Consider the following 21,137-nt stretch of genomic DNA (forward strand, 5'->3'; position numbering starts at 1 on the left):
ATTTGTATATCTTCTTTGGAGAACTATCTACTCAAACCCTTTCTCTGTGTTTTTCAAAAAGATTTTATTTATTTATTTATTTGACAGAGATCACAAGCAGCAGAGAGGCAGGCAGAGAGAGAGGGGGAAGAAGACTCCCCGCTGAGCAGAGATGCGGGGCTCGACCCCAGGACCCTGAGATCATGACCAGAGCCAAAGGGGCTTTAACCCACTGACTGAGTTGTCTTTAATTGTTGAGTTGTAAGAGTTCTTTATATATTCTGGATGCAAGTCTTTTCTCAGATTTTTCCCATTCAGTTCTGCAACTGATTTTAATTCTCCAAGCTCAACCCCTGCAGCTGGCGTCTTTAGGCAAGCTATGGTGTTCCTACAAACCCCACTCACGCTTCCTGCTACTGTGGAGTTCTGTTTACTCCATAGCTACACATTTAACGTCTGCGTCACCTGTATGAAAACCCTGCTAAATACAAGGGCACATATTCTTGTAAATGACAGCTCTGACCTCTGTTCTCAGGTGGCAGACTTGAGGAAAACCAGGGAGGTGGCTGCTAGAGACCCCACTGGGGGGCAGTAGGCAGTGTGCTCTGTAGCCCAACAGCGGCTCTGGCCTAGAAAGCGAGGCGGGGAGAGACAGAAGAGAGGAGAGAGGAGGCTGGGGATCATTGCTACCGTCTTCCACATGCCACACGTGCTTCTAAGTGTGCCTCTGACCTTGACCGGGAACTCTTCTGTCGAAGTGGCAAGTGGCAAGATGAAGTCCACTTCAAGATGTGTGGCCACGGCTTCTGTGGCTTACCACCAAGACCCGGGGCCAGCCCCTGCTGGGGAGAGGGGTCCCCCAGCAGAGGCACCCCCCGGTCTTAGATTGGGGGTGCGCTTCAGAAGGGGTAAGTGATCTTTAAACAGGTAGCACAGATACTTAGAGACACTCTAACCTTCTCCCCGCAGATCCCAGCTGCTGAACTTGGGTGAAAGGCTCCCCACATTTCAAAGGTCACTTCCCCACGCAGCAGGGAATGGACCACTCCGGCTCCCCATCCTCCCCTCTCCTCCACACTTGGCCCTGCCTCAGAACTGCTGTTGAAAAACGGTTCTCCACAAAGGGGTCTGAAGAGGGACAAACCATCCGAATTGAAATGACAGCTGACACAAGACAGCAATTTCAGGGGGAAGAGAGGAAAAGGGAGCTGCATTGGGAGGCCACATTGCTTTGTCTTCGCAAACCAGAGAAACGAGGGGATGTTGGCAGCACTTCAATGAGCGCAGCCTGGAGAGCGTGGCCCCCCCCCCCCGTTTCCCCCCCACCCCGACTCTGGCCTCCTGGGGCCCGGGTGCTGGGGTGCAGGGTGGGGGTGGGGTGTGTGTCGTTTGAGTCTCACCCGAAGAGTCCCCACTGGCTCCCCCCTCACCATGTGTCCAGCATGGACTGCCTCTGTCCCTGAGTTTTCTCACCATGAAGGGAGCAGGGCACAGCGGCCACACACACGGACTCTGGAGCCAGATCACCTGGGTTCAAATCCCAGTTACTCCGCTTTTCTGTTCCTTAGTCCCCTTACCTATAAAATGGGGATAAATGATGGTATTTGCCTCCGAAGGGCCATGAGAGTCGAACCAGCTGACGTTAGGAAAGTGCCTGAGCCAGGACGGGGGACCCCGAAAGCACCACGTAAATCACTTGTTCCACACCTGGGCAGCTGTGGGCTTCACTGTCCAGTCTCTGTTGCATCACCTCCAAAAATGGCAAGTGTTCCCTCGCACCCAGCAATTCCTCCGCTCCAAATATACGAAAACAATCAGACAATTTATGTACGAGGACGCAGGCTGGTGACCATCTACACCCGCCAGTGGGGAAGCACTGACTGTATCACGTGTGATGCATCCTCTGATAAAACAAGCGGTAAAAATGTTCACACAGAGATCGCTAGGAGGATCACTAGGCTCACACACCTAACTACATTTGGTTGAAAAAAAAAAAAAAAGGAAGCAGTACCCAAAGACATAACCCCAGTTTTGTTTCATTTTTACGCACACACGGGCACATTTTCAAACCAAGTGCACGCATTTAGGAAAAAAGTCTAGAGAGAAATACGCCAGATGGAGAATAGGGATTATTCTTGGGCTATAGAGCACTAGGTTGTTTTAACTTTATTCTTTCTACTTTTCTGGGTGTGGTAGCCTTTTTGTAAAGAACACGTGTTGTTGTTAAAATCAGAAAAAAAAAGGAAATAAAAAATGTTTCAGAAGACTGGCTGGTCAGGTTAAGTTTTTTAAAAGTGAAATCTCTCGAGTTTTTAATGTCGGGACTAAATGAAAAAAAAAAAAAAAAAAAAAAAAAAAGAAACACTGTGGGTCCAACCCAGCACGAAGGTCACACTCACTACAACCCCTGATTTAAACCTGAAAATTTCCCACAGTTCTCAGTGCAATTTGGCTTTGGCTACTGTACTACCAGAAAACAGGCAGCTTCATTTCTAATTACGGTAATGCTTTGCTGTAGAGAAATAGGATGGAAAAGTTTTAAGTCCCACAAGACTCAAAATGATTATTTCATGTCACTAAACCGTCCCAAACATGTAGAAGTCTCTGAAAACAAAACAAGAGCAAAGGCCGTCCTCTCATCAGATTTGTGACTGGAAAAGAAAACAAGACCAGCCCGGGTTTCCGTTTCTCGTCACCCCTCAACTTTTCCAAAGAAGGACGTTCACATTCAACCCATCCTTTATTTCTTTTACTAGAACCATCTTCTATCCTGAGAAAACCATCTCCAAAGTGCTTTCCAAAAAGGAAACGAAGTATAATAAACATGTGAGTCTGGGAAAGGAAACCGTCAAAGGTTTTAAGGAATATTTCCACTATCTCCTGGCGCTCTGTCGACCCACAGATGTACTTCCCCCTTCAAAGCTAAGGAATGCTAGTCAGTACTTCCTGTCACCAAAAGCTTGTTTAGTTCTACGATACCATGTTTACTGAGTGCCGAGTAGGGCAAGCTCCGTGGTCACAGGACCTGTGCAGGGGCCCAAGCCCCACTCTGAGGAGTCACTCAATTTGATACGTGGCTGCCGCCATCTTGAGATTCTCAGTAATTCTGAGCAAGGGGCCTCGTACCATTTTCATTTTGTGCTAGACCCACAGATCATGTACCTGGTCCTTGTGGATCTGTCCGCTTACTGTAGATTGCTTTGTACTTACTTGAGGACCAGCTAAATGTAATTCAGACATAACCCCTAAACCCTGGTTTAGAATCTATTCTTATTTAGCAAATGTTGTTATAATGGACATCGAAGGTGAAAACGAAGTCATCTGGAAACGTGCTCCTCTTACAAACTAAGTGCCTGTAATTTTTCCAGGTTCCTTCCCTGTTCTTGACCACAGATATGGTCCAGATTTTACACAGTTGCAACCGCTACCAGATTATCCTTTTTAATAGTTCCTGAATGTTCAATGACTAGTTAACATGACACAATTTGGCATTTTTCTGCTGACGGACACGAATGTATACTTCAATGTCTATCTATCTTCATGAATATGAGTGGTTTTTTCTTCTTTTCTTTTCTTTTCTTTCTTTCTTTCTTTCTTTTTTTTTTTTTTTTTTAAAGATCTTCTTTATTTATTTGAGAGAGGGAGAGAGAATGTGAAGAAGATTCCACTCTGAGAGCCTGACGCGGGGCTTGATCCCACAACCGGGAGATCATGACCTGAGCTGAAACCAGGAGTCTGATGCTTAAACGACTGAACCACCTGGGCACCCCATTTCTTTATCTTTTTCTGATGGGAGCTTCTATCAGCTGTGTAGGGGGAAAGTAACGTGGACATTTCTGTGACTTGAGCTGTCCAGTGGCTAACGCTGCGGGAGGAGGGCTGGGCGAACGCACCCTCTCGCCCAGCACGATCTCCATCCACCACACTCTCCCAAGCACGGAGCATTACTATTTCCTTACACTTTGTGTGACTGGTAATACGAAACGACTTGGCCAATAATTTTAACTTCGTCTTCTCTTAGCCTCTGTAACCCAGTAAACATGTAACCACCGAGGACTTCGATTTTGTCTTACTTCTTCCCCTGTGTGTTTCTTTTGTACACCAAGGGATGAGAAAGTGTGAAAGCCGGTGAGAGAGAGAGGAGGGCCCAGAAGAATGTGTGAAATGGAAAACCCCTTTTAGAGATTGAGAATTAGTAGCAACTAAGTGAATACTTTCACTTAGGCCAAATCTGGCCTGTAAAGTTCAATAAACCAGATATTTCAAACTCGAGGAAGATGAAAGCTACAAGGTGCCTCCTGCCCTTTTAAGACAGGAAGCTGTCTTCTACAAACCTCTCCTGAACCCAAAGAGACGACAGTCGCCCCCCAACTAAGAAGCCCTGTAGGTAGGCGGCCCAGTCTCTGCGACACCAGTGCCGTTTAAGCCTTCGCATGGTGGGAGGTTGTGAAATCTCTGTCCTTGGAGATTTTAAAAGTACAAGAGGAATATCTGTTTCCAGCGGATTTGCTGGCCATCCTGCCAAGAGGCAAGCCGGAGCCGCCGGCCCTGGGGCTCCCCGCACCCCTTCCCGCAAGGATGCCAACAGAAGGATCCGGCTTACTATTTGTACTGCACCTGGTAGACCACCGGCCTGCTGTCATTGCTCAGGGACCCCGGCTCCCAAGTCAGAACCTGCTCGGCGTTGTACAGGTGAACCTTCGGGTTTCGAGGAGCTGGCAGCTGGGAGAGAGAGTCTTGAAAGGGGCAGGGAGTAAGAGAAGGGGTAGAGGGGAGAGAGAAAGCAGGGGAGGGTTGAGAGAGAAAAATCGGATTACAACAATATTTAAATGCACAACTCCGTTTCTGTCCAAGTGCAGAAATGGTTATTGCCTAATGCATGTCCCCTCACCCTGGCCTTGGACTAAGTATGGCACCAGTGACACAGCCCATGGGAAAGAGAGGCCTGGGGCCCGCAGGTTGCAGTTCTTAGCAACGGGGCCCGGGTGCCAGAGTCTGGCTCCACTGGAATGCATGCTCTATCCCAAATAAGCACGTGTGGCTGGGCAGGTGAACTTGACAGTCTGGGTTCACGGTCTTCTTCAGGAGCAAGGGGTAAACAACTGGATTGTCTGTAAGTGAACGCTGAGTCGGTGGCCATGTGACACGCATTGGCCCCAGACTAGCCTTAGTTGCAGATGTGCATTCGCATCAACGGAGTGTGTTAAACTCCATGCACACGCATACACACTCACACATGCAAGCCCCAAACCAGGTGTGCAAACCACAAAGGCACGTGGAGGGTAAGACATGTCCTTTGGGCTTCGTAAGGGTCACGCTGTTCCTCAAGAACCCCCAGTATCACAGTCGCCAAGGTCCTGCTTAAAGCACAGACCACCAGCCACCACCCCCAACCCCCGACCAAGAAATCCACATCTCCAACAAGCTTCCCAGCTGATTCTCAGGCACGGTGAAGGCTGAGGGCTACAAACAGCGAATAACACCCACCCTGGGGAGCCACCGCCAAGGTCAGAGCCGCCCTCCTGGGGTGACCTGGACTGGGCTGGGGACCACAACTGCTGCAGGCTCTTCTCTTGCAAGAAAATATGATCCTGACGGGCTGTTCTCCGAGATGGAAGCATGAGCGACCAACGCCCAGGAGGTGGAAAGAAGGGTTTTGAAAAATGTGCTGCTCCAGAATTCGGAGCAGGAAGTTCAGACCATATGTTTTCGGGAAACGCATCCCATCTCAAGAGTGGTGTCTGTCTGGCTCTTCCTCTGAAAGACGTGTTACTAAGAGTCCGTGGCCACTTGTTTACCTCCAGAATGCCTGATGTCTCCACAGCCCCGAGCTCAGGCGGGCCTCAGTTCCAGAATAATCCTTATTCAACCAGCGGACCAGCACTTCTACCAATTTGCATGAGGGCCAAAGGCAGGCTGGGGTTGCCTGGAAGGAGGCTCTGCTGGGCAGGCCCAGCTCGCTCCCCATGGCTGCTGTGCGGGGCCGCAGACCCCAGAGCGCAGTGAGCACTGGACAACGCCCCCGGGGGGGGGGGACTTCCTTAGGGCCCAGCGCCCAGCAGCGTCAGAGACCCGCAGTTTCCCATGGATGCTGAGACGAGGTGGCACGGATTCAGTGTCTTAAAACAACCCAGCTCGATCGCTTACGGTTCTGGAGATGAGAAGTTTGAAACTGCTCTCCCTTAGGTAGCGTCTGGGTGTTGGCAGGGCTGGGATCCTTCTGGAAGCTCTGGGGCAGAAATGGCTCCTTGCCCCCCTGCAGCTTCTAGAAGCAGCCCACATTCTTTGGCTCTGACTCCTTCCCCCGGCAACAGTGGGCTGATTCTTTTTTTCTCTCTCTCTCTCTCTTTCTTTTTAAGTGACTACCCATTTATTTATTTATTTTTCAAAAAAAAAATTTTTTTTTTGAAGATTTAGTCATTTATTTTAGAGAGCAAGGGAGAGAGCACGAGCAGGTGGGGCAGGAGGAGAGGAGAAACCCAAGCAGACTCCGCCTTGAGCCTAGAGCCTGACATGGGTTTGATCCCAAGAACCCTGAGATCACAACCTGAGCTGAAATCAAGAATCAGACACTTAACTGACTGAGCCACCCAGGTACCCCTTTTTAAATATTTAAGTTCTAGGGGCACCTGGGTGGCTCAGTGGTTTAAGCGTCTGCTTTCAGCTCAGGTCATGATCCCAGGGTCCTGGGATGGAGCCCCGCATCGGGCTCTCTGCTCAGCAGGAAGCCGGTTTCCCTTCCTTTCTCTCTGCCTGCCTGTGATCTCTGTCAAATAAATAAAATCTTAAAAAATAAATATTTAAGTGAACATACAGTGTTTACTGTATTGGTTTCAGCGGTAGAATCCAGTGATTCATCACTTACGTAATTAAAACACTCAGGGCTCATCACAACATAGGCTCTGCTGAAGGCCCATCCCCCACCCACCTCCCTCCACCAACCCTCAATTTGTTCTCCATTGTTAAGAGTCTCCAATGCTTTGGGTTTTTTTTTTCTCTCTCTTTTTCTTCCCCTGTGTTCATCTGTTTTGTCTCTTAAATGCCACATGAGTGACATCACGCGGTATTTGTCTTTCTCTGACTTCTTTCTTTTAGCATCGCACACTCCAGCTAGATCCACATTGCTGCAAAGGGCAAGATTTCATTCTTCTGGATGGCGGAGTGACATTCCACCACATACACAGACCCCGTCTTCTCCACCCATTTCTCAGTCGGTGGACATTTGGGCTCTCCGTACAGTCTGGTTATTGCTGCTCCTGCCACTAGGAACACTGTGCCCATGAGAATCTGTATTTTTGTACCCTTTGGCTAAATAGTGGTGCAATTGCTGGACCAAAGGGTAGTTCTATTTTTCACTTAAAAAATTTATTTATTTATTTATTTATTTACTTACTTACTTATTTATTTATTGGAGAGAGAGAGCAGAGGGTCAGGGAGAGAGAGAATCCCAAGCAGACTGTGCAGCTCAGAGCCCGACTTGGGGCTCGATCTCATGACCCTGAAGTCATGACCTGAGCCAAAATCAAGAGCTGGTGCTCAACCGACTGAGTCACTCAGGTGCCTCTCTATTTTTAGCTTTCTGAGGAACCTCCATGCTGTTTTCCACCATGGCTGAACCAGCTGGCCTTCCCACCAACAGTGTAGGAGGGCTCCCCTTTCTCCGCATCCTCGCCAGCATCTGTCATCTCCTGTGTTGTTAATTTTAGCCACTCTGACCGTGTGAGGGGGTAAGTCACTGTGGTTTTGATTTGTATTTCCCTCTTGCCAGGTGACGTGGAATATTTTTCATGTGTCTGTTGGCTGTTTGGATGTCTTCTTTGCAGAAATGTCTGTTCATGTCTTCTGCCCATTTCTTAACTAGATTATTTGCTTTTTGGGCATTCAGTTGGTAAGTTCTTTATAGTTCTTTTAGATACTAACCTTTTATCAGCTATGTTGTTTGCAAATACCTTTTCCCATTCTGGAGGCTGCCTTTTGGTTTTGTCGTGTGTTTCCTTTCCTGTGCAGTTTTTTATCTTGATGAAGTCCCAATAGTTCACTTTTGCTTTTGTTTCCCTCGCCTTTGAAGATGTGTCTAGCAAGAAGCTGCTGCGGCTGAGGTCACAGAGAGTGCTGTCTGTGTTCTCCTCTAGGATTCTGATGGATTCCTGTTTCACATCTAGGTCTTTCATCCATTTTGAGCTTATCTTTGCATACGGTGTGAGAAAGCTTCTGGTCCGGTTTCCTTCTTCTGCGTGTGGCTGTTTCCCCAGGACCCCGTGTTGAGGAGACCAGGCCGATTCCCTTCCATGCTGTCACCACACTGGTCTGACTCTCTTGCCTCCCTCTTCCATCTTTTGAGGACCCTTGTGACGACACTGGGACCATGGAGTCCATTTCCCACATGAGGTCACGCAGCCACAAGCTCTGGGGCTTAGGACGTGGATATCTTTGGGGGCCATTATCTCGCCTGCCGCGGTGCCCTTCACCATGCCCCCGTCTCTGGGGAGGACTGTCTCCTGGTGCCCGGATCTCCAAGATCCAGACATCAGCTAAGGAAGGAAGCACCAAGGGCCCGAGCAGGAAGGGCGGGTCCACCCCAAGTGACAGGTGGGCCAGAAGAAAGGCTTCCCCGGAAACGTGGAGTCTCCAGATGGGCCCTCTACGTTCTTCAGCTTTCATTTTCCCGACGTGTGGGGAGCTGCCCCGCAGTGTTACTCTGACATTTGACTTTCCTGGAATCCCCTGCCCTACCACATTCAGAGATGATAACAAGTCTTAAAACCGAGGGTTTCACAATGAAGCACCGGAGACTGCCCACTCCGTAGCAACTGCCTCACCGCCCTGCCCTCTGCACCTCTCAGAAGGCCCGTCCTTGAACTGCCTCGCCTCTGCACCACAGCCCTCACGGGCCCTCCTTGTTCCTGGGAAACTCAGAGCCTGCCCCTGCAGCTCCTTCTCTGGAACCTTCTTTCCCCTTAGGCCACAGCTCTCTCCCCTACTCCCTTCCGGTCTCTGCTCTCACTAGAGTGGTTTCCTGTGTAAAACGCGCAGGGCGTGGGGGTCCCTGTCTCTGCTTGACTTACCCGCGTGGTGCTAAGTCACCACCTGGGTCCTCTGTTTACACCACGGTGCTTAGGAGCATGGATTCCAGAACTAGACAGCCCGAGTTCAAAGCTGCATGCTCCTTAGGACCTTGGGCAAGTTGTTTAACTTCTTTGTGCCTCAGTTGTATCATCTGTAAAATGGGTACAGTACAGACTTTGCAGTGTCGTTATGAGGAGAGAACGACCTAGTTTTATGCATGGGGCTGAGGACAGGGCGAGCACCTTGTGGCCCGTGCCTCTCCACATTGCTAACGGTTTATCGACGGTACCTCTGAACACGAGAGTGGGGAGCTCCGGGAAGGCTGGGTGTTGTTGAATTGGGGACTGTTTTATCCCCCCTGCCTGGAAGAGCAGGCACTCCAGATCTGGGGAGTGACTGGCCTGCAGCCCAGCGGTGGGCTTGCCTTCAGAGAGTATATAACCGATTTCTGGTCCTCAGCGGTTCATTCTTCCACTCGTAAACCAGGCAGAGCTTAGGTTCCCTTTTTCCTTCCTTGCTTTATGCCCAAGTTCCTCCCTTTTGTTTGGTCTCTGCTGCAGCAGGGCATGGGTGGACAGCTCCGGGCTGTGACCTATCTGCTTGGCTCCAAAGAGTCAGTGTATCTAGGGTCATGGTGCCTGCTGTCCAACGTGTCCGCAAGGGCTCAGTGGAAGGAGAACAGAACTTACGGACAAAGGGCTTAGGCTGAAATCCTGATCCTGTGACCTACAGCCACAGGTTCGGCTGACACAGCTGAGCCTCGGTTTTCTCCTGAATCGTGGAACCATGCCCTCTCTCCTGGAGCTGGAGCGAGGGGCACGCGCAAGATAGCAGATAAAGGGCAAATCAGACACTGCTGTTTGAGTAAATGTCTAAGACGTGACTATTTCAGGGTGTCCCGATTCCTCATGGCACGGCTGCCTGTGCAGGTGGCGGGCAGCATCCGGTCACCCAGACGCTGTCTTCAGGGACCCGCGACGGGGCGCCGAGCCCCGCGCTGAGCATGTAATTGATGGTCTGCCCTTGATGTAGGCAGAATAGCAACCCTTCCCCAAAGATATCTGTGTTCAGTGAATATATTAGGTTTCATGGCAAAGGGGAACAGAGGGTGTAGATGGAATTTAGGTTCCTCATCAGACCTTAAAATAGGGAGCTTATCCAGAAATTGCTGGGTGGACCCAATGTCATCACAGCGGCATTTCTCCGAAGCTGGAGGAGCCAAGGCAACGATTCTCCCTCTAGAACCTCCAGAAAAGAATGCATCCCCATGGACACCTTCAGTTTAGCCCAGTGGAACCAGCATCTGACTTCTGACCTCCGGAGCTGTAAGACAATACATTCTCTCGTTGTGTAAAGGCACTGCTTACGTGTTGTTTGAAGGCGCTCAACTGGGGGTGATTTGTTACAACACCAGGAAGTAAGACGGTCCCTGGAGGTGGACACCAGGGCTTTAATGACACCCCAGCTCTTATGAGACAGAAGCTCGTAGTAACGGTAGGGTGTACACAGTTCCAGTCCCTTCCCTCTCCGCAGTCTATGCGGGCAGTCACCCACAAGCTACTCATGGTAAGAGATGACGTAGTGATCACCCGTGTGAAGAGTATTCTCTGCCACTCACAGCTAGAGCTCCTCCTGCGCCCCCTTCCTGCCCTGCCCTTGACCTCGGATGCAGCCTGGACCCAGGCATTTGAGACTTTATGCGTATTTAAGAAAAGGCTAGCCTGGGTCTCAGAAAGACAGTTTGGTTAACATACATCACACACAGAGCAGCGCCTGGGCGGCTCAGTTGGTTAAGCGTCTGCCTTCGGCTCGGGTCATGAACTCAGGGTCCTGGGATCGAGTCCCACATGGAGCTCCCCACTCAGCTCTGTCCCTCGCGCACCCCCACTCATGATCTCTCCCTCTGTCTCAAATACAATAAATAAAATCTTCCAAAAAACTCCCACACATCACACACAGAGAATAAAATAAAGTGCATTAAAATAAATTCACACTAAAATTAATCATTTAATCTTGACATCCAAAGACCCTTCAGATTCCTCCCATGGATGGGGTGTTATGATGAACGTCCATGACTTTGCAGGTGAGGAGATATCAAAAAGCATTCCCCGAACGCTCAGCTGTAACCAGCAAGTTGCTCTGGTCAGTAAGTCCTAGACATCTGCTTACTTGCCCAGACCATTTGTCCCCACCTAAAAAGGTCAGTTTTGTCTCCTTGAGAACAGATGGGGCTATCTCCTACTTGAAGAGAATGGTGGGGAAAAGAAAGACAGTGCATGTTTACAAAACCTTGTCTGACCTAGAAAAGGAGCCTAATAAACGCTATTACTATCATTTTCAGTTTGCCCCAAAACATGACAGTTGCTTAGTAGTTTCAACTGCTGAGTGGATGGGCAGACAAGAGTTACTTGCTGCGGGACCTTCTGGGTGGCTCAGTCAGTTAAGCACCCAACTTTTGATCTAAGCTCTGGTCACCATCTCAGGGTTGTGAGATCGAGTCCTGTGTTGGATTCTGTGCTCAGCGGGAGTTTGCTTCTCTCTTTCTCTCTTTCCCTCTGCCCCTCCCCCTGCACGCTCTCTCTCAAATAAATAAATCTTAAAAGAAAAGAGTTGCTTAATGCACCTTCATTTGCAATGGTTCCTGTTTTGGGGCATTTACTGTCTTTTTCAGCAGCCTCTCTGTGCATCAGCAGCTTTGGATGGTCAAGCCAGCAAATCATGGTAACAAAATTCTATGGCACAAGTGTCTTTCCAACCTACTACTAAACTAAGAGCAGGTACGAATACAAATAAAAGCCTCAATTCTTCAACGTTCAGGTCGATGGTCAGAAAGACGGTTGATTTACTGCACTGTAGTGGGGCTGATTAATTTTTGATCTAAAGCAAACGGCCACTGCTTAAAGCATTACTACTGAAGGGACCAAAATATGCCACCCCAATATATGTCACTTCGGCATGTTGTTTTTTTTCTTTTTACACGTTCATTATTTGGAATTACAGTTACTCAAAAAACAGTCAGTGCAAAAAGGACATTCTTTCTGACTTTTCTTTTTCCCCCTGAAAGCAGGAACTGAATCTCTCTTGTGATGGTATTCTCCCTATAGCCAGAGGGCAAAGGGCATCTTGACTCAGAGATGGAACTGGAGGCTGAGAAGGTTGCATAAACAAACTTGGTTACTTCCTCATTAATTTGCGACCCCAAACTCAAACCCCCTTGTTTGGTTAAATCTCTGCAAATCACTATTTCTATATCTAAAAGGTAGGAAAGGTGAAAACTTTGGTCGCTTCTTCGACCCTCATATTTTTATAAGCTCCCATAGGAACAAAATTAAATATTTTTCTCCTGTCACTCTGTCTCATGTCAACTTAATTATTAGATTAGTCGAAGAACCCAGAAGGCAAGAAAGGAAAAGTTTTCCTCCCCTACGCTACAATTTAGATCAGGTCCAATATTTTACATATGTTATCCCTGAAACACCTCTAAGGGGTAGATATTATAAGTTTTCCTTTTTAAAAATTTGTTTCCAATATTTATTTATTTATTTTTCTGACGGTAAAAGCCATTTCATGATTACTGCAGGACACTTGTGAATTATGAAAAAGCATGGAAATTTTTCTATTGTTAGTTGTTAATAGTTCCACTCTGTGCTTTGATTAACATAGTGTCTCCTTAAAATATCCCAGTTAGTTTTTCTAATAGTTTATTATGAAAAAAATTTCAAGTAGTCACAAAACAGATTAGTATAGCATAGTGCTATTTTTCAAAGGATCTATGATGAAGGATATTTTATTTCCTTTGTGGGGGGAGCAACAGAGGGAGAGTAGAATCTTTTTTTTTTTTTCTCCTAAAGATTTTATTTATTTATTTGACAGAGAGACAGCGAGAGAGGGAACACAAGCAGGGGAAGTGGGAGAGGGAGAAGCAGGCCTCCTGCCAAGCAGGGAGGCCCATGCAGAGCTCCATACCAGGACCCTGGAATCACTACCTGAGCCAAAGGTGGATGCTTAATGACTGAGCCACCCAGGCACTCGGGGAGGGAGGCACTCGGAGACAGAGACAGAGAGAGAGAGAGAGAGAGAGAGAGAGAGAGAGAAAATGAATCTTAAGCTGGCTCCATGCCCAGGGGAGCTGACGTGGGGCTTGATCTCATGACTTGAGCTGAAATCAGGAGTCTGATGCTTAACCAAATGAGCCACCCAGGTGCCCCCACACCAGTTTATTTCTCATTCATCACACAAACCCAAACTTTGGTAGAAGACTAAAAGATAAATTACTAGAAAGAGGGGCATGGCCTTAGGTGTTGGGCAATGTCAAACAGCAAAGTTTTTAAATATTTCTCTCCCAGTGGGACTCACAGCAGTGAGGTCATGTATGCTGCATAGACCCCCACTAGTGAGCCGTAGCACTAGTTGAAAGTAACCAGCACTAAGCCCATCACTCTGCTCCGGCAGTTACCAACATTTTGCCAAAGCCCAGATTCCAACTGAAGGAGGCCGGGGGAGGGCAGAACAGAGATTGCTCAAGACCTGAAGCTGGGGAGGGGTGAAGTCAGGATTCAAATCCATCTGTCTCAACAGAAACCCACCATTTGGCCCAGAGCACACAGCCTCACATGCAAGGCTCCCCTTATCAAGGAGCTGTGGAATGTAAGAGCCTTTCTAAGTGATGCTGGCAGAAGAAAGAGACCTAACCCACACCCCGAGTTTCACATGGGCGAAAACTTCTACCTTCTAGAGACTATTTAAGAGCTCCCCAACCTGGGACAGTCTGTCCTGGGGAAAGAACCAGCAAAACACTTTCCTCACCGCGGTCTTGTCTTTTCTCGGAGTTTTTAGATTCGGCTGTTGAGTACTAAATACGGGCAGTTAGTGTCAGAGGGACGAGACTGACCTAGGAAAGGGCTGTCTGGACGGGAGCTGAGCCGGGATTCAAAGTCTGGTTCCCTGGACCCCCCGCCGCCAACACCAACACGACCGGGGTTCGGGGCACTTCTGAGTGCTGCCCACCCCCTCACCTGTCCGATCCTGGGAAAAGAAGCATCTGGACTCTCAAACACATCCCCAGCCCCGGTGGGACTGAGTCACATTTCCAGCCTGCGGCTGACTTGGGCCGCACGCAGCTGCGAGGAAGGAAGCGAGCCTGGGCCCCGCTTCTAACTCAGGCCCCCGGGGCAGCAGGGGCCGCGGTCAGGCTGGCCAGGATGCGGAGCCTGCGGCCCGCACAGGCGGCCTCGCCGGAGCCCCGCACTCTCTCTTCCTTTGTTCACGCCCAGCGGCGCGCGGACCTCGGCCGCACTCGGCCGCGGGGAGCGGCGGCGCGGGGGCGGGAGAAGAGGGGCCGCCGTGGGGCCCGAGTCCCGCAGCAGCAGGGGCAGCGTCTCCGGCGTCGGAGGGTGACCCGCGCCCGGGTGGCCGGGAGGGGCGGCGGCGGTCCCGGGGCCGCTCCGGTGCCCGCGGGCTCCCCGCCGGGGGACTGCGCGCAATTCCCGGGGCTCCAGCCCACGCCCCGCACCCGCGGCGGGCCTCGCGCCAGCTCCCGCTCCACTCGGGGCTCCCCGCGGACCCCTGCCCCGCGCGCGGCACCCCTCGGGGAGCCCCCCCCCCCTCCCCGCTGCGGACGACGCCTCCCCGGGCCCGGCTTACCTGCCGGGGGCGCCGCGGTGCCGTGGCCGCCGAGCAGCAGCAGCGGCGGCAGCAGCAGCGACAGGAGCGACAGCGGCGGCGGCGGCGGCCGCATGGCCCGGGGCTCCGGCGCCGCAGGCTCCGCGGCGGCTCTCAGGGCGGCCCGGCCCCGGCGCGGGGTCGGCCGAGCGGCTCACGTAGCTGCCCCGGCGGCCATGGCGAGCGCAGGGCGCGCGGGGCCCGCCCCTTCCCGAGCTGCGGCGACGCGGTCCCGGGGCGGCGGGACAGCCCAGCCCGGCCCGCCGCGCCCCGCCCCGCCCCGCCGGCCGCGGGACTTTCCCGGCGCCCCGACCCGCGCGGGCCCCCACCCAGCTCCCCGCGGCCTGCGGCGCCCGGCTCGGCCCAGGGCCCGGGGCTCTGCCTCCCCGAGCGCGGAGCCGGCTGCCCGGGCCCGGCGCAGACCAGGGGCCGAGCGGGAACCCCGCCGGACGTCCACCTTCTGGGGCTTGCGGCCCTTCCGGGAAGACCCCCGACGCCCCCGGCCCCGGGGTCCCCCGTGGCGAGCCGAGCCCCCCTGACCCGCGCCCTCCCGACCCGCGCCCCATCATCCGCTCTTCTGCTGCTGCTCCGAGATGCGTGGGGGTCCCCGATTCCTCCCTCCGTTTAAACTTAGCTTCCTTAGCCTCTAACGTACCCTTGACGCTTTTAATCCATTTTTGAAAACAGGTTTAAGGGCACAGTGGTTAGACAGGGCCTGGGCGAAGGAAGGTGCGGGGCTTTGGGGAACAGGGCGCACAGGGTACCGAGGAGGGCGAGAGAAAGGCCCCCCATTTCAGGACGGAGTGTGGGTGTGTGGGTTCGGCCCTTCTCGGCGCAGGGAAGTGAATGAGGAAGTAACCGCCGCGCTGGGGTGCGGCGCCGTGGGGGGCGGGAGGCCTACTCGCCCAGCCTGAGCCGCTCTCCAGTTTGAGGCCAGGATCTGGGTCTTCTGGCTTCTCCCAAGATGAGCCGTAAACCCAGCTGACATGGAAGAAAACGGGCAAAGAACAGAATGAATGGGGGACATCCAGAATTAAAGAATAGGTCACCGAGTTCTGGTGAAGACCTTGGCAGCATAGCGTTTGGCAACATAGGGCTTTACGTTTGGACTTCCTACATTTTATTTACTTATTTATTTATTTGGTTTAATTTTGAAGTACACCCAATGTGGGACTAGAACTTAACCCAGAACTCAAAAGTCTCCTCCCACTGTACTGACTGAGCCGGATCGGAGTCCCCAACTTCTTTTTATTATTATTATTATTATTATTAGTATAATATTTTGTAGAACTCTTGAAATTGGCCACTGTTGTAAAAAAATGTGATGAAACAAACAAAAAATGTGATGAAACACCTAGCGATGATCTGAATGATGCTTCGAGGTTTTCCAGATACAGAGACATGTTTATACGTTAAGTGAAAAAAGGCAGTATGTGAGTCAGACTCCTTGCACATTGAAAATGATTGGAGGGAACACACCAAAACACACGCAGTAGGTAATGGGATTATGAATGGTAATGGTCTTCTTTTTTTATTACCGCCACCACCACCAAGGGCATATTTTAGTTTCATAATCAAGAAAAAAATATCATCTTAAAGGAAAGGACAGACGCATCCATCTCAGCCAAGGTCAGGGAGCGCTTGTGATCTCCCCCATGTAGAGTTCTCAGAGGAAAAGACAAGGGTTTTTTTGGAAGGGGAGATGGTAACCACGCCCCCCTCCTGCACCACCCCGGAGGAGAGTACTTGTTCTTTTTCCAGCTGAACCATCTCCTTCCGGAGATCTTCCCTACTAAAACTGAGAATAATTGCCAAGCATGCTTGATCACCGCAGAAAGGTAAATTTTCAGGGCTTGGCTTTTGCCTATTCCTGCTCCTCCTGGCTGAAGACTTTGGCTTTTTGAGCTAATAGCTAGATGGCTCTGACTCCCAGCCGGCTCCTCCACCTAAAGAGAACAAGAAGGCGGTCCTGGTGCATTTCTGGGAAAGATGTCTAAGCATCCACTGCCCTTTGTCTGGTTCCACATATGGCCCCCAGGCTGTCATGCAATTCCTGGGTTATTGCATATAACACGCGCATGGGTTCCCTTCTGCAGCTTCTTTAGGAGGCAGATTTACTGTGAAACTACGGAAAGCTTAAGCCCAGCTCCCCCCACCCCCACCACCTTGCACAACCTTTTCCTCTGTCATGGCAGGGGCATGGTCATAGGCTTCTCTGAAATCTGCAAAGTAAGAGATTTTAGCCACAATTGTTAGGACCTCTGTCTCTTCTCTTTCTGACTTCTCCTTTAACATGCTTCTCTTACAGGGTGGTGGTTTTTTGTTTGTTTGTTTGTTTTTGAGATGTGTCTTGATACCACGTATCACCAACAAACTGGTCAGGTCAAAAGAAACTTCTACACTGTCAGTAATGAACACTTTGAAAAACCATTCTAGAAGAAAGACTGAATTAACTTTCTGTTCTTCATACAGAACATATTACCGAAGGTTTTCATGGGTAGAGGCAAAGATCACACAAAGACGTGCATTAAAATGTATTAGAGAGTCAGACATTTAATTAATACAGGTATTTTATTTTTCTGAATGTTACAATGTTAGTGGTATTTGGCAGCTTTAAAAAAATTGTGACTTGTGATTTATTTTCTCATAGAAAGTCAATACTTTTGTACCTAATTTTATATTCTTAGTTGTATATCTTTTTTTTAAAGATTTTTATTTATTTATTTGAGAGAGAGAGCGAGAATATGGGGGATGGGTAGAGGGAGGGGAGAAGCAGGCTCTGTGCTGAGCAGGGAGCCTGATGCGGGGCTCCATCCCAGGTCCCTGAGATCACGACCTGAGCCAAAGGCGGAGGCTTAACCCACTGAGCCACCCAGGCGCTCCAGTTGTGTATTCTTTAATAATATTATGTAATGAACACAATAATTAATAGAAATAATATATAATAATATATTATGTATATAATATATAGAAATAATATAATAGAAATAGTTACACAAATAAGTTAAAAATATGTAAATATAAATAATATAATAATTAATAAACTTATATAAACCTCCGCCTTACAAAACCCAAATTCTTCCTTCTTTCTCCATTTATTTGCTACCTTCTAACCAGTTCGTCTTCCCGGAATATTTTCTTTATGCTAATAACCTGGAGGTGCTCCCCTCATCTCTCGCTCAGGAGTGTAGCCGAAGGATGGCAGAAAGAAGCCAGTATTGGCTGATGGCCCAGTGGGGGGCTGCTCCACTGGTCGGATCACTCAGTCCTCACAGTTAAGGGGTTACAACTCCCATTTCACAGATGAGGAGACTGAGGCCCAGAGAAATAAATAACTTGTCCTGCGGGGATTCGTCCTGGGTCAGTTTGGCAAAGCTGTAACTGTATTTCCTGGAATTCCCCTCTTGAGCAGTTTCAAGTTAGCACAGGCAGGGAAGGATATTTTTGTACAAGACTGAGAAAGTGCAGCCAGATTCCTTCATTCCCAGGAGGCTGGGGCAGGGCACGGGGCGTTGTTGCAATTCCTAGCACTGGGGCGTATCCGCTGTCACCTGCGTGGCAGGGACCCGAGCCTCCCCCAACTCCTGCTGGATCTTCTGCATCACTTCCCTGTCTCCTGGGCCAGGAGCGCGTGAGCTCCACGACAAAGGGCACCAGTGTTTCCTGCAGGACACCTGCGCTGTCATCAGGTTGGAGGCTTGGAGATGGGGAGAGACTGACTGGCCGGCGGTTCTGGTTTTGCTCTGGTGCCCAGCTTGTCCTGGTGATCTCCAACCTTCCCTTCCCCACCACCTGCCCTGAGAGCTGCGTGCTCCAGCTCCAGACACAGGAAAAACAGACCTTTACACACTGGATCGCCAGCCCTCACATGACTGCCCAGGGTCAAACTCCTATCACACTCACACACACCCCACATGGTGCTTCTGCTTCTCTGACCCAAACCTGCCTGAACACACCCCCAAATTTCACAGCCAACAAGCGGTGGGGGAAGCTCTCGGCTAGTCCCATTAGCTACAGAATCGCTTGCCTCTCACCCCAAACTTCTCACCCCCCCCATGCTTCTCCCCTTCTCGAGGCCTGGCTTTGCCGGCCAGATCATCCTTTCTGCGACTCCCTGACAAGACCTGCTAGTCCATCTGTCTGTCCTCTGGTGACGACCTTCCTGAGGGAAGATAGTGCTCCCCCCTTCCGTGCTCTCTGCCCTGCTTCCTTCACTTCTTACCTCTCCCCCTGGGAACACCTGAAGTTCAAAACTCCAGTGGAGCTTCCACTCCCTGAGGACTTGGTTGCCCTCCCTGACCACTACCTTCTTCTGTTCTATACCAGCCTGGGTTGCCGCCACAGAGCAGGTGGGTGAATGTCCGAGCACTCAGGCCCCCAAAGCAGGCCCTAAGCACGGCTAAGTGGAGCCTTGATTGGTCACTTGAGTCCTCTGTTTTGACAAAAGCCAACAGCAAGGGCAGAGCGCTTGGCATACAAGTACAAGGAAAAATTCAGCTCAGGGCTCCAGGGCCTGGGGCTTGTCTTCTCATGGAGTCTGTCATGGGACTCCCTGGCATCTTCCAGCAAATTTGCATTTCCGGTTTCCCCCTTCCGGTGGGACTCCATAAAACCTCATTACAGAAATACAGACTCTCTTGTCCTTCACCCCTTCTTTGAGGGACCTTTGCAAGACTATCACAGAAGGCGATGTTATGCATTCCATACTTCTGTGAAGCAGGGGATGGGTAGTATCTAGAGATTTGGCAGAGACAAGAGGAAATTTTATGAGTCCTTTTAACTTTTTTATTATTTATTTAAAGATTTCAATTATTCATGTGACACACAGAGAGAGAGATCACAAGTAGGCAGAGAGGCAGGCAGACAGGGAGAGAGAAGCAGGCTCCCTGCTAAGCAGAGAGCCTGATGCGGGGCTCGATTCCAGGACCCTGAGATCATGACCTGAGCCAAAGGCAGAGGCTTAACCCACTGAGCCACCCAGGCACCCCGCTTTTAACCTTTTTAAAAAGTGAAGACACACCTGTATTTAGGTGCATGCCAACGCTTTCTTATTCCTGATCCTGGTGAGTCTCTTGGGAAATCCTCAGCAACTCGAGGGGCAGGGCCCAGGGCTTTGGGAAGTTGCCAGTGTAGACTGGAAGAGGTGGGGTTCAGATTTCTTCATGGGTTCTCAGGGCAGGTTTGTGTAATGAGGCCTCGCTTGTTTCGTAATTTAAAGAAACTCAATCTGATCCCTGTTTCCTGGAAGGATTAAGATTATATCGCTGTCTTGGGGCACCTGGGTGGCTCAGTGGGTTAAGCCTCTGCCTTCTGCTCAGGTCATGATCCCAGGGTCCTGGGATCGAGCCTCACATCGGGCTCTCTGCTCAGTAGGGAGCCTGCTTCCTCCTCTCTCTCTGCCTGCCTGTCTGCCCACTTGTGATCTCTTTCTGTCAAATAAATAAATAAAATCTTAAAAAGGAAAAAAAAGATTGTATCACTATCTTTTGGTGTTTACATTTGCCATTGAGGTCCTGTAGGCTTCTGGGGAAAACATGGCAGGTGGGACATAAGAGCCAAAAAAGGTTCAGGCGGGAGGCAGTTGCTGTAAATAAGGTGGGTGCAGCCGGGAGGTGTTGAGGGAGGCATCAGATGAATCACCAGCAGTAAACTGGGAGTGTTGCCCACACCCTCCGAGAAGACTAGCCACCATTTACTGAGACCCTACCCTATGTTGTCCCTCCATCCTCATAACCAGCATATGCTTATCCTGTTTTCTGAATGTACCTTTTGAACACCCTTAGTATAGCTGGGTCATTTTCAGCTTTATGAATACGCCTCCTTCCAGAAGATGCAAATTCCCAGCCTCCCTTAGAGCCATGTTACTCAGGCCAAGCCAAGCCTCCTTCCACTATCCACCTTCTCTGGGTCAGAAACCACAGAAGGGTTCACTCATAAGAACCACCGGGAGCGTCCCTCAGACCCCAATTCTTCAATTTTTCAGGAAGGAAATCATATAATCAAGATCATTTTATGTTACATATCCTGAAAGTTAAAAGCATTTGTTCTCTTCTCCTGGGCAAACACATCTATATGACTATCCTTTCAGATATATTCTTTACTTCATGCATTATTATTCCCCTTGTTTTCAAAGCCTATATTTGAAGCTTCATGAAGTCCTGGAGAAATCACTCATTTGCCCCCCGGAAGGCTTCTCAAGTGAATTAGAACATCCAGTTTCTTTCGCTGTGGCTGGAACCGTACCCTGCAGTAGAGCATTGTGGTTCAGCCATCAGAAATGTGGACGGGGGACTTCTGAGTGATGGGAAGCAGGAACTGCACTACCCGGGATTTCATTTCTGCAGGGGGATTCGGTTGCCGTAATCTAAGCACAGACTTTTTGAAATGTAACGACTGCTCTTTCCTAAACAATCTCCATGAAATGAGAGGAG

General features: G+C 50.0%; 1 protein-coding gene across 3 annotated transcripts in view; it reads right to left on the reverse strand.

The window, feature by feature from the left end:
* IFNGR2 (interferon gamma receptor 2) overlaps positions 1–19,809 on the reverse strand; it is a 32,862-nt gene extending 13,053 nt beyond the window's left edge. The window contains exons 1-3 of one of the 3 annotated variants that reach the window (XM_082723976.1): positions 19,727–19,809; positions 15,362–15,687; positions 4,597–4,715 (exon numbers count right to left, since the gene is read on the reverse strand). In XM_082723976.1, coding sequence (XP_082580102.1) covers positions 4,597–4,622 — 26 coding nt within the window. In that variant the 5' untranslated portion in view covers positions 4,623–4,715; positions 15,362–15,687; positions 19,727–19,809. Of the gene's footprint in view, positions 1–4,582; positions 4,716–14,688; positions 14,936–15,361; positions 15,688–19,726 lie in introns of those variants that run through there. The other 2 variants (XM_082723974.1, XM_082723975.1) reach the window with 2 other exon arrangements.
* Positions 19,810–21,137: the final 1,328 nt, after the last annotated feature.

Source organism: Mustela nivalis (genome assembly GCF_964662115.1).
Source record: "Mustela nivalis genome assembly, chromosome: 1".
Classification (NCBI taxonomy): Eukaryota; Metazoa; Chordata; class Mammalia; order Carnivora; family Mustelidae; genus Mustela; species Mustela nivalis.